The sequence below is a fragment of the Pristis pectinata genome, chromosome 4, assembly GCF_009764475.1.
Source record: "Pristis pectinata isolate sPriPec2 chromosome 4, sPriPec2.1.pri, whole genome shotgun sequence".
Taxonomy (NCBI): domain Eukaryota; kingdom Metazoa; phylum Chordata; class Chondrichthyes; order Rhinopristiformes; family Pristidae; genus Pristis; species Pristis pectinata.
The window spans coordinates 12,522,529-12,536,276 of NC_067408.1; the positions used below are offsets into that span (position 1 = coordinate 12,522,529).

Consider the following 13,748-nt stretch of genomic DNA (forward strand, 5'->3'; position numbering starts at 1 on the left):
GGCAAGTTAATTGACAAGCAGGAAAAAAAGCTGTCTTGGAAATATAAGTAGTCTTGTGAAAAAGAACTGCTTACATGTAACCTCCCTGCAGTAACCGGGCTCCATTGTCTGTTAAAGACGCAGGCTGCTTGTTTCACAGCAGGAGCCCATTGGAAATTGACAGGCAGTCACTTCTACTGATATTTGTGCAATAATACTCTATTAATGTTATTTTTAGTAACAAAATAAATTTGTAGCTATTAAAAAACATCTCTGTTTTTGAAAATCCTGTGGGGAAAAATAACTTTGAAAATGCTGGTCTGGAACTCTTTAGTCCCAACCCCCTTTTTCCCATTGACACAATTATTTTTAATAACACGATTTTCTATAACCAAGGATTCTTAGGAATGCAACTATTGTGTTATGGCAGAACTACCTATACTGAGAAATCACCTCTCCTGATAAACTGTTTTGAGCCTACAGGCACTGCAAGTTTGCAATAGAGTCACCTGTTGTGGAATTGTGGAGTCATGCAGCACGGAAGGAGATCCTGTGGTCTACCATGTACTTGCTAGCCATCAAGTACCCACCTGTACTAATCCTATTTACCACCACTTGTCCCATAGCCTTCTAAGCCTTGGTGATTCAAGTGTTCTTCTACCTCCACTACCCCATCAGGCAGTGTGTTCCATACTCCAACTATCCGCAGATCCCCTTTAAACTACCTGCTCCTTACCTTAAACAGGTGCCTTCTGGTTTTAGACACCTCTGCTGTGTGGAAAAGCTTGTAACTATCTGCCCTGGCTAGACCCCTCATAATTTTGTTTACCTCAATCCAGTTGCCCCTCAGTTTCCTCCACTCCAAGAAAAACCACCCAGCCCATCCAGTCTCTCTTCGTAACTGTAATGTTCCATCCTAGGCAACATCCTGGTGAACTTCCTCCTCTCCCTCGCCAGCAAAATCATGTCTTTCCTAAACTGCAGTGACCAGAACTGCACACAGGACTCCTGCTGTGGCCTAATAAGTATTTTATAAAGCTGTGCCATAACCTCCCTGTTCTCACATTGTGTATTGCGCTGCTGTCTTCTGGGATCCTTGGACTTGTACACCAAGGTCCCCCTATTGCTCAATGGTCTGTTTGGCATGACCATTCATTGTGTATGTTCTAACCTCATAGCCTTGTAAACCTGAACAAAGTGAATGTCTAGGGCTGTTGCCATTCCACAGCTTTGATAGACTGTTGCTGAATTTCTCTGTCCATGTGGTTTTGATGGTTTGTAGTTGTTCTGTTTCAGGTTCCTGTGCTGCTCAGGACAGTCTGAGATGTGGGATTGGACAGCTAGCATCCTTAGAGCTCAGGTAAAGAACATCTTGTATTGATGTGGACTTCTTATCTGAGTTAAGTAACCTGAGGCATCAAAAATCAACTAATCAACTTAATTATTGCATTATCCTGTCCCAAGTTCCATGAAAAGGAATAAAATCTCACGTTTATGTTGTGCTTTTCAAGCCCTTTCAAGGTGCTGTACAACAAATGAAGTACTTCTGAAGTATGGCCACTGTTGTCATTGTAGGAAATGTGGCACCAAATAGTACACAGCAAGATCCTAACAATAACAATGTGATAGTGAAGGAAAGCTATTGGCCAGGGTACCAAGGAATAGAACATAGAACATGGAACACTATAGTAGAGTACAGGCCCTTTGGTCCACGATGTTGTGCCGACATCTTATCCTGCTCTAAGATCTATCTAACCCTTCCATCCCACAAAACCCTCCATTTTTCTATCATTCATGTGGCTATCTAAGATGTCCCTAATGTATCTGCTGCCACAACCTCTGCCGGCAGTGCAATCCACGCACCCACCACTCTGTGTAAAAAAACTTACCCCTGACATCCCCCGTATACCTTCCTCCAGTCACCTTAAAATTATGCCCCCTCACGTTAGCCATTTTCACCCTGGGAAAAAGTCCCTGACTGTCCACTCAATTTATGCCTCTTATCATCTTGTACACCTCTATTAATCACCTCTCATCCTCCTTCTCTCCAAAGAGAAAAGCCCTAGCTCGCTCAACCTATCCTCTGTTAACCTATAAAACACCTGTTATAATTCATCTGTTATTAAAAATAAGGCAATGGAGTCCCTCACATCCACCCAGGTTGGGGCCTTGCTTTAACTTCTCATCTGAAAGACAGATGCTTCCAATTAGCCTTTGTTCTGAGAAAGGAATTTATAGCTTTTGGTAGGCATTCAGTTCTAAGGGTAGTCTCCATTTCTGTGTTTATTGGGTTCAATTTTATACCCAATTAGGCCACAAATGCTTTCTCTGAGACCAGGATGGAATTAAAACAAACTTCTCAAAGCAGGTTGGGAACAACGATTCAAGCAGATGTAATACAGGGAATAGGGAAGCAGTTTTATCAAAAACAGGTGAATTTGATTCAACCAGTTCCAACTTATGGCTCCACATGAAGGAAATCTGGTTTGGATCAGAGCTGATTCAGGTGGCTACAGATGGATAGGTTTGGAGCATGGTCCTGCACTGTTTGAACCAAGGAGGGATGGGAGGAATATGTTGATAGATAAATATTCTGGGGTTTATGTGATAAAACTTGACTTGTGCGGGACCTTTTCCAAGTTATTAACTCTTTGGCATTGAGCTCTTGACAGGTTGGATCCAGTGTGGAATGTGTGAGCTTCAGTTGGATTAGTGACCTTTACATGGAATTCAAGCAGAATAACACTTTAATTTATTTCATTATTGGCTCAGTATGTGGTTTCTTGTGTTCTTCTTATCTAAATTTGCTCAGTTAGATTTATTCTCAGAGGGAACCATATCCAGTTAGAAGCAGTTTTAGTCTTTCAACAAATGAAAAGACCCAGGGCAGAGTTTATTCGGATAATTTGTGTGCTGATAATGTCATTTTAACCAAATGAGTTAGGTCTTATTTTCAGTGTAAGAGAAAAAATTGACTTGCTCTTATGACATCCCAATGAGCTCTATAGCCAATAAGTCCTCCTTGGAGCATAGTCAAGGATATAAAGTGATGTTATATTTCTTTCCTTTCAGCATGATGACCTTCGACCTACAATATTAAGACGCCATTCATCGTCTGATATATCGAAGCAGAAATTTGGAACCATGCCGCTCATTCCACTACACGGAGACGAGAGCAACGCCATCATGCTATCTGCAAATCAAACTCTGGTAAAACAAGATTCCTGCTCCTGGCCAATTTAATACCTTAAACATTAGACTGGGGCAGTTCACTTTTGACCTGTGTGTCTAGTGCTGCATGCTGTGCCACTGCATTTGCCAGATCTCAAACCCATCGACCTTATTGGGTCCGTCAATGGTATTGATGGCACTGTGCGTCAGGTTTCACCTAAACAATATAAGGATAGCTTTTAGTCTGTTTCCTGCCCTGATACCAACTGCTATGAACAGTTACATCCTTGGGATGTAAGCTCCTTTGCGTGGCCACACAGTCGATCGATGGAATAAAGTGCAACCCAATTAGTCGCATTCCCTTGTCCTTTCTCCACACCCCTGCAGTTTCTTCCATTTTGAGTAATGGTCCAACTCCATTTTGAAAATTACTGTTGAAATTTCTCCTTTTCGGCAGGGTATTCCAGATCACAGTAGAAGCAAAATTCTTCTCTCAACCCCAGGTTGTTTTGTCAAATATCTTAAAATGATAATCCTCCCTTCAGATTAAGGATACTGCAGACTCCCCATGTTAGATGATTGTTTTTTCTTAATAGCTTCGGTTAATGGGGCATAACCCCAGTGTGACATGTACCTATTACCCAGTTAAAAATTGAGTTAAGATGCATTGTGCAAATGGCTCTCCCTGTGTAGCATCTGTTTAGTGTTTAGTGTTTGTGCTGTTTCATCTCTCTGTTTATGGCTCATTCGTTCATTTGGCCATCTTAACTCTATAGTGTATAGCTGCATTTTCAATGGCAGGTGGAGGTTCATTAGGTCTAGAACCTGACGATTCTCAAACCTTCCCAAACGCACTGAGGGGAAATCCACTTTAACCTGTGAGGATTTTTTGAATAATCAACTGGAATTCTTCACTGGCACATGTTACAATTGGTAGATGTGGCATTGCCTGTTCTGGGATCATTATTTAAGAGTCCTCTGAAACGTGGAGCATGCCCAATGGACAGGTGAAGAATAGAATGACAGGACTTGTCCATTGTTGCACCAGATTGATGAAGTTCGTTGGACCTCAGTCCTTATTTGGAAAACATAGGCTACAGTTTAATAAAGAAACAGCTTTCAGTTTGCTTAAAGCTGTGTTGCATCATCCATATCTGCTGTGAACAGAAGCAATCACCTGCTCTCCTCTCACCAATCCAAAACAGGCACTGGAATATATTATGTTTCAATTGAGCAAATAGGAAATCCCCCTTGATTTAATGGAAATAGCATGAACCTCTTATTGGAAATTACTTAAGAGGACAATATTAGAGTCATAGAGTAATACAGCACTGAAGCAGGCCTTTCGGCCCAACTGGTCCATGCCAACCAAGGTGCCCACCTAAGCTAGTCCCATTTGCGCACATTTGGCCCATATCCCTCTAATATCTCTCCAAATGTCTTTTAACTGTTGTTATTGTACCTGTCTCAACTACTTTCTCTGGCAGCTCGTTCCATATACGCACCACCCTCTGCGTGAAGTATGATTAGAACGTGATGAGACAGCTCATCCCTTTGAGTCTGTCCGCCATTTGATTAGATGTTGTTATATTCATTCATTGGATGTGGATATCTCAGGCAAGGTCAGCATCTGTTGTCCCTCCGTAGTTGCCCTTGACGGGGTTGTGGTGATCTATTGCTGCCCGTATAGTGCTGTTTGATAGGGACTTTGATGAAGGAATGTTGATCTATTTCCAAGTTGTGAAGATGTGTCCCTTGGAGAAGAACCTGGATGTTTGCGTCTATCTACTGCCCTCGTCCTTAGAGATGGTGGAGCTTCAGTGGTGCAGGTGTTAAATAAGTTGTTACATTGCAGCCGGTAAACCTTATAAAACATGGATCACCATAGAGGGAGGGAGGGATGGTTTAAGATAGTGCCTGTGGTGCCAATGAATTGCTTTTTGGTCTGACTAGATGAGTGGACTTGCTGTTGGAACCACAATCTACAATATTTCATTACTGTCCTGTCTTGTGCCTTGTAGAAACTGGACGGTATTTGGGGAGGCAAGAGATCAGTCTCTCATTTGATCTTCACCTCTACACCACTTACCTACCTTGAGTTCATATCCCTCAATGACTCTAGCTTGTACAAATTAACCAGTTTAGGTCTTGGAAACTTTAATTGGCTATAAATTCTGGGGCAGGAAATTCCAGATTTCTGTCACATTTTTTGTGTGAAAGGATTGTTTCCTAATTCATTAGTCTTTGAAATAAGATAGGTCAGATCTTGTTGATATGGGGCTACTACCTGGAATTTCATCACACAGTCACTCTCCACCCAAATTTACCAGGTCCAGGTGCAGTGTGTCCATCTTGCAAGCCCAGGGTGCCCACTCTCAAGTTGCATGGCCTGAGCAGTGGCAGGATCTTCAGTAGTACACTGAAGAAGTCCCACCCCAGAAACCCGACGAAAGCTTTGACAGCTGGCAAAGCCACATTCCCAGCTTGACTAACTGTCAAAGAAGTAAGGAGTTCTAACTGTCTAAGAATATCATTATAAATGAAGTAATTTTTAAATGTAAATCAATGTAAACAAGCAATTGAAAGCAGAAAAATAGTGTTGTAGCGATATAGCGTGGACACATGCCCTTTGGCCCACTCAGTCCATGCTGACCACCAACCATCCATTTATACTAATCTTACATTAATCCCTTTTTATTTTTTTAAAATTAAAACCACATTGCAAAACTGATTTTTAGAATAAATATTACCTTCCACATTGATTTTTTTTTTTCTCTACAGTCCCAAAGTCCAATTACAATCAGCAGGGTCTCAAATCTTATGCCTGGTTAGACCTGATGCAGGATCCGAGAGATTATTCCCCAGCATAAATGCAGGGGGATCTTACCTGGACTGAACTCCACTACCAAGGGGAGTCCAGCAGCAAAGCATCTCAACTGATACAGTGCCTATATGGGTGTATTGACCATATGGGTGCAGAAGTCCCAATCCTGCTTCTATTCTAACTGCACAGTCTGAGCCAATGAAAGCACCCACTGGAATCATGTTCCTTACAAGCTGTTGCTCTGATTCTTTCTCTTCATTAGAAAACAAGTAAAAAAAAATGGAGTGATCAAATTGTTCGCTGGTTAGGAAAGTGATGTGCAGTTCTGATATTTTACCTGAATGTAGGTGGTAACTGTCCCATTGAATTCTTGAGCTTTTTGTTCTGTGCTTATTGTCTTTGTGCCTATTTCCTTCCAGCGGCGCCTACATGCTCGGAGAACACTCTCAATGTTCTTTGTAAGTACATCCGTGCTCCTGTTTGACAGCAACGAGGCTACAAAACCTATTCCCCCTGGGGACATTGTGCATGATGACCTCAGTATTAATGATAATGCATCTGTATATTAATGCACTAGAGCATGGCTTCGCTCCATTGGAATGTGTCTCTTTATGTGCTTGATTTGGCGTGGTCATTATTTGTTCAATTTTATCTGTGATTTAGTTTAGATTGATAGAACATAGAACATAGTACAGCAAAATACAGGCCCTTTGGCCCACAACGTTGTGCCGACCTTTAAACCTCGCCTAAGACTATCTAACCTCTTCCTCCCACAAGTCCCTCTATTTTAAATTCCTCCATATGCCTATCTAGTAATCCCTTGAATTTCACCAATGTACCTGCCTTCACCACCACCCCAGGCAGCACATTCCATGCCCCAACCACTCTCTGGGTAAAAAATCTCCTTCTGATATCTCCCTTGAACTTTCCACCCATTACTTTAAAGCCATGCCCTCTTGTATTGAGCATTGGTGCCCTGCGAAAGAGGTGCTGGCTGTCTACTCTATCTATTCCTCTTAATATTTTGTACACCTCTATTATGTCTCCTCTCATCCTCCTTCTCTCCAAAGAGTAAAGCCCTAGCTCCTCATAATGCATACTCTCTAAACCAAGCAGATGTTGAAAATTTCTCCACATTTAGGCTTTTGAGGGTTAGGCCCTGAAGTATGTAATGTTCTTCATTTATATGAAAATGTAGAAGATGGGGAAATACTTCTTGGTGTCTCATCTGGAATTGCCTTCCAAAACTATGGCATGGTTTTCAATTATTTTTCTGTTATGTGGTTTCAGAAGATCTCTTCCCCCCACAGGAAGTGCAGGCAACAGCAACTTCCTGTCTCTTCGTCTCTCTAGATGAGGGTACTTGGGAAGCAGACCTTTGTTTGCATGTTCAGGCTAACAAGGGATAATTTTCAGCTCAGTTCCCCTGCCCATTTAGTCAGAACTCTGCCATAAATGTCTAACCATACACTCATGTGGTACTCCCTGGGGCAGCCATAACAACTGGCCAATCACATGATAATAGAACTGAAATCTTTGCAGCCCCTGGGACTCCCTGACAACCAGCTTCACCAGGAGCGTATGAGGAGAGTGGCAAAGTGATGTAATGGGACACATGAGGCATTTGCCAGTCATTCTCCACACTTCAGCTTGATGACATGTTAAGCTTTTAGCTGGGGTCCACTCCTTATCAGTAGCCAAGTTGAAGTTCACCAATTATTCCAGATTCTGATGGAACAGAGAATCAAATACCAGCATAACTTATCTGCTTCTGTCTACCGTCCCTTGTACATGACCTTCCGTTACACCTCAACAGGAAGTTCAGGACCCCAACATACAATCCTGCATGCATTGAGCAAACTGGTTGCAAATTGAGGTGTGATCCCTGAGGTAACCCATACGTCAAGGAATATCCTCATTGGCTGTGTTTTTTGTTTATTCACACAATGTTCAATGTTCTCCTGATGTCCAAGAATTTTTATCCCTGTTCTCTAACAAACTTCTACCCCTCTGCACCTTGCATGAACTTGTATATTGCATGCTACATGATAAATGAAATTGATAAGAAAGCCAATGGAGCCTTGACTGAATGGGGGAATATCATGAGGCAACCCCTAGTTGAAAGCTGACTTCCTAACTTCTCTCACTTGTGTGGCAAAACTGCTTTGCTTCTTTACAGCCAATGAAGATGCAACATGACATATTTGAACAGCAACAGAAGGAAGAGGATCCCAGCAGTGAGCCTGTATATGAAGAAGTCCAGGATGTCAATATGATGTTGTCAATGAACCCAGAGATCGCACCAGTGGACCCTACACCAATCCTGGTGACGCAGATGAAGAGAAACTTAGTTACAAACTTGCCAATGCAGGACAAGTTCCTGCAGGAACTGAGTTCAGCCATTCATAGAAAGAATGAACCTCAATACGATATCACCAAGCTGTAATATACAGTGGCGGGTCCAGGGATTCACTGAATGAAGATGGTGTTTATTACAGCTGGTACACCAATCTCAGGGTTCAACTGATCTTGAGACCACCCTCAGCCATGTCGATGCACTGTGTAGTCTTAATCGTGTAGAGTCTGGGGTGTGTTACCTTGTTTGTAGGAGCATGAGACCGCAGAGTAGAAATTCATTCTCAATCACTTGCTCTGAATGATCATAAGAGTCACAAAGACATTGGGACTGAATTTTGGAGGGTGCATTGTATAGAACCCAGCCATTGCAATGTTGTACATCTATTGTAAATAATCAAGGTTGGATATTCACCATAATATTTTTGGTTGCTAGGTTTTGTTTTGACGGTCTTAATTAAAATTTCGTTTATCGGTGGTCACCGCAATCACAGCCATGTATGGGGAAGGTGTGCCCAATGTACCATAGGCAACCTATTTAAAGAGGCAGTTTTTCTTACATGTGGTTTTCAGAGGAAGTCTTCACTTTCACTGGGAGATCATTGAACTCTGCCCTCACTAGTCTTTCACATATTTCTTAACTGCTTGATTTGTAACCTTCAGCAAGAAGATGTCATCATAGAAGTCTTTCGTTGGATAATTTTATGTGTTGCAGAGGTTTCCTGTGACTCATTTGTGGTATACTCTCTGGCCAATCTCATGGAAAGCTTTGCTATTTTCTAGCCAAGTCCTGACAGTACCATTGCTTAAATATCCATACACAGGGCTGGCCAGTAAAGAGTTTTCAAGATGAAGGGAAGTACCATATAAAACAAAGGGCACCCTCCTTATCGCTCAATTTATTTCAGTTTGCAGATCCTTAACTAGCTCCATGTTTCCCCTCTCTGCTCACTTTTGTGAGACTGAAATGAAACTCTCATCTGATTTTCTTGCAATCATCCCTTCTCCATAAGACTTCCCCAAAGAGTGAGGCCCAAGTAATTTCCCAGCAGTAGTACAAGGCCTTGTATTATTGAAGTGAGAACTTCAAAAATAAAAGTAGGGAAGCTGACATGAAGAAACAATGGCCATGATGCAAAACACCACTTGTATTAAAGCAATTAGATGAAAGTTGAGGTAAATTATGCATAGGTGATTAAATGAGTCTAAGCCCTAGTTCAGTGACCTGGTACAGGAAAATCCCAATGGTTTGAAATTATTAGGCAATAATGAGTAAGAAAGGGACTTGGTTTAAACAAAGCTATATTAAGCATGTGCACAGACTGTACTTTTGTACCAGGTGAAAGATAGTGCTGAACTTTTCTACAGGCACCCAACGCTACATGGAGTAGATAATTGGACTGCAGATGCTGGAAACTGGAGCCACAAAAAATCTGCTTGAGGAATTCAGCAGATTGAGCAGAACCTGTGTGGGGGAATGGAATTGTTGACATTCTGAGCCCTGATGCAGGGTTTTGACCTGAAACGTTGGCAATTCTTTTCTCCCCACAGATGTTGCTTGATCCACTTGAGTTCCTCCAGCAGATTGTTTGTTGCTCCAGATAATTGGACTGTTATACTTTCCTAACTTTTGAACTAGTTTTACCAATGCACCAGATTTTGAATCTCTTCCTCAAATCTTGTACTGAGGAGGCAAAGGTTTAATACATTAACCATGATCCTGTTATCCGAAGAGGGGTACTAGGCCTTCGCAATGCTGTCAAAAAAATCATGCTAATTACAATGACAGGCAGCAGCAATTTACCTGTATACACACCAGTTCATGAAGAAAAATCTGCTGCAGGGACCGAGTGCTGACATCCAGAGAAGGGGAGTCTCATTCAGTCTGAGGTAGTTTATCTCCCCTTCTTCTATTACAGATGAAGTATGCTCCTAGACTCAATTTGCTGAAGCTTTGAATAGAACTTCAGGGCTTGAAACATTAATCCTTTCTTTACTTGAACCACACATCACATCTCCATGGACCCCACATGCTCTGATCTTAACTTACAATTTATTACACAGTCTGACTCCAGAGAGCATGCTATTTCCATTCTACAATTTGTATTACAATCTGAATCCATAAAGCATGATATTATACATATCAAGAAAAATATAATTTCCTTATTTTCTTGTTTTATTCTGCATAAGCTTGAAGAAGAGAGGGAAATTGCGCCACAAGGAAAATGTTGCAATACTAAAAATAACCTGATGTTAACAATATCCTTGAGTGAGTTCACATTCAAATTTTGGAGCTAATTTTGTGTCAAGGCACTCGTATAAGGTCAGAGGGTGACAAGGAGAATGATTGCTGTTGTTAGTTGTAATCCTGTTTTGCTCCACTGATTGATTCATGGATCTAGGAGGAGGAAGTGCTGTGAATATTTAGAATGTTACTGGGTAGAAACAGAACACAGGAATTGTGCAGAAGCAATGAATTTTTCTTGTGCTTTACTTCTACTTTCATATATAGTCAGTTCATTTGCCTTCTCCCTTTTTTATTAATACTTTTGCTCAGTTTGAATATGCATTAAATTGCAACGCATAGGCTGCTAATTGATTTCTTTCACAGAGTAATAGAGTCATACACAACAGGAAAAGGTCTTTTCTATCTATCTTCCCTCTCTATCCATGCCAGCCAGGAAGTACCTATCTGTGCCCTGAAAATAAAAAAAGAACCGCAGATGTTGAAAATCTGAAATGAAAACAGGAAATGCTGGACAATTCAGCAGGTCAGGCAGCATCTGTGGAAAGAGACAGTCAATGTTTTGAGTCTGCAACCCTTTATCAGGACTTATCTGTGCCACGACGTTTCAAGTGCTTATCTAAATAATTATTAAAATTGTGGGAGTGCCTGCATTAAAAAACCCCTCAGGCAGTGTATTCGAGAGTTCAATCACCCTCCAGATTCAAAAATGTATTCCTTAAATACCCTCTAATTCTTCCACCTCTTTAACCTTTGCCCTCTGGTTATACACACAGCTGCTAAGGGGAAAGGTTTCTCACTCATAATTTTGTACATGTCAGTCAGGTCTCTCCTCAGCCTCCTCTGCTCCAAGAAAGACAAACCCATTCTGTCCAGTCTCCCCTTTTAGTTAAAATGTTCCATCCCAGGCAATACCTTGGTGAATCTCTTCTGCACCCTCTGCAGTGCAATCACATAAATCCCGTAATGTTTCAACCAGAACTGTACACAGTACTTCAAATGAGGCCTAGCTAATGTTTTATTTGGTTCTACCATAACTCCCATGCTCTAATGTTCTGTACCCTTGCTGATGAAGGCAAGTATCCTGTATGCCTTCTTACCCACCTTATTTAGCTATACTGCTGCCTTCAGGCATCCTTGGACATGTATACCAAGGTGCATCTGTTCCTCTGTGTTTCCTAGAGTTCTCTAATTCATTGTGTATTTCCTAGTCTATGAGTTCTCCCAAAGTGCATTACTTCACATGTTTGTTGATCAGTGTTGATTAATGTAATCTTCAGTCTGCAACAGTGTAGAATCAAAGCTGTTGTTAATAGTTTCAACCCAGGCATGTTTAATGCAGGCCCCTGCAACTACTGAGACTCCTAAAGATGCTCTATAGATTTGTTAAGGCCATTCCTTGAGCCTTAAGTAATTTTACCAGTGATTTGCTTACTTCAGGAGAGTTTCTGAGAGTTTTTCAAGAAAGTTTATGGCAGCATAACGTAACTTTGAAAAAGTTCATGACCTTGTTTGTTTTTTTTTCAACTAAGTCTTTCCAGTGGTTAAACTTAGGAGGTCTGATACTTTCAGGTTGCCATGGGTTGTGAGCCATTGGCACCATTGCCAAACACAATTAAGATCCCCAGTTTGGGAAAAGAGAGATGTAACAGGCAAACAGGCTGGCAGATCTTGGCTTCACTCTCCTAGAGATTGTTGTTCACATATGTACCAAGATTTACCCGGTATCTATTTTGGCAAGGGCACCTCCTGACATCTGCGCCCCCCCCCCCCCCCTACACACACATACAATTGAGCAACAGAAAAATGCATTATAAGGATAGTTTTGCAATTGATAACTATGTCTGCATGCTGTTTGGAAGAGATGCTTTAAAGTTAGTCTGTGAAAGTTTTTCATTTACAGGGCTCTGTGAGAGAACAGGAAAGGAAGCCTATTGTCTGGCTTTTTTCAACAGCAACCATAGAACAGTGGGCCAAGTGGTCGTTTTTTTATGTTTTGAGCCTATTACTATGTACCATTTGTTCTGGCAGATATATTAGCTCTGACTATTTCATTCACGGACACTAAATATCAGTCAAGCATGCCTGCAATTCTGTAATAAGTTGCCAGTAATAGAGACTTTGGCAATTCCTTCCCCAAATTTGTTCCCTTTTCTAAAGGTAATGAAAGTTCTAATACACTCTTTGCACTTGTGAGCCCAGCTTGGCCACAAGTGTCAAGACTGGGCCCTTTATGGTAAATTCTGAACAGCTCAACAGTGGCCAAATACATTCTCAGCTTGTCAGTTTATCACCTGTGGTAGCTGACTGGTGTTTTTAACCATGCTCGAGAGAAGAGATGTCAATTGATGAAGTTCACTTGTTTCTGCTTTCGTGCACTTCTGTTACATTCCCATTTGTGCAACAGGTTAGCATCCGTGTAAAAATAGCCAACACCAAAGTGTTTTGTGAGCATTGCCAGTCACAACATTCTGCCCTTGTAAATAGTAGATGATCTTGTTCAAGTGTGAAAACAAATGTATAAAAAATGTTATGTACATTATATATATTCTTTTTACCACTTGTAAAGTCTATGCACAATCTTTCTGTAAACAGATATCATTAATGTTTTTTCACCTTTTAACTTTAAATGTAATGAAGTTGAATTTACAGTAAAATATGCAGACATTTTCAACTCTAATGTAAACATCCCACTTGTGTAAATAATGTACAGTTACATTTTTGTATTATAATGTGGTTACTTTAACTTGTCCAGTGAGTTTGGGTGATTCATTTTTATGCATTTACTCAAAGATAAGAAATTATATCAGATGAAATGTAAACGCTGGCATGAATTTTGACTATTCAATACATTTATTCAGTAAAAAGAGACTTGTATTTATATGGAGCCCTTCACATCCCAGCAATGGACTCTAGCCATTGCTGTTAATCAGGAAACTCATTTTAAATTTGCAAACCACAAGCTCCCACAATCTGCATCATGAAAATGAGAAGAAAATCTGCCTTTTTGTGGTATTGAGTGAGCTAGAAGATAATTTCTCTTGACATAGTGCTAAAGATGCTTTTCTTTTAATATCAAGGCAGAGATAGGGTAGATGGTCAAAATCTTTTTTTTTCCCCATGATAGGGATATCAAAAACAGGAGGGCACAGGTTTAATGTGAGAGGAAGGAAA

The 13,748-nt window shown here is 40.9% G+C and overlaps 1 protein-coding gene across 3 annotated transcripts in view; it reads left to right on the forward strand.

Moving 5' to 3' along the window:
- The window catches only part of arap3 (ArfGAP with RhoGAP domain, ankyrin repeat and PH domain 3), a 197,312-nt gene extending 183,912 nt beyond the window's left edge, over positions 1-13,400 (forward strand). For all 3 annotated transcript variants that reach the window (XM_052014278.1, XM_052014279.1, XM_052014280.1), the window contains 4 exons: positions 1,276-1,339; positions 3,052-3,189; positions 6,394-6,432; positions 8,154-13,400. In XM_052014278.1, coding sequence (XP_051870238.1) covers positions 1,276-1,339; positions 3,052-3,189; positions 6,394-6,432; positions 8,154-8,420 — 508 coding nt within the window. In that variant the 3' untranslated portion in view covers positions 8,421-13,400. The remainder of the gene's footprint in view (positions 1-1,275; positions 1,340-3,051; positions 3,190-6,393; positions 6,433-8,153) is intronic.
- The last annotated feature ends 348 nt before the right edge of the window (positions 13,401-13,748 follow it).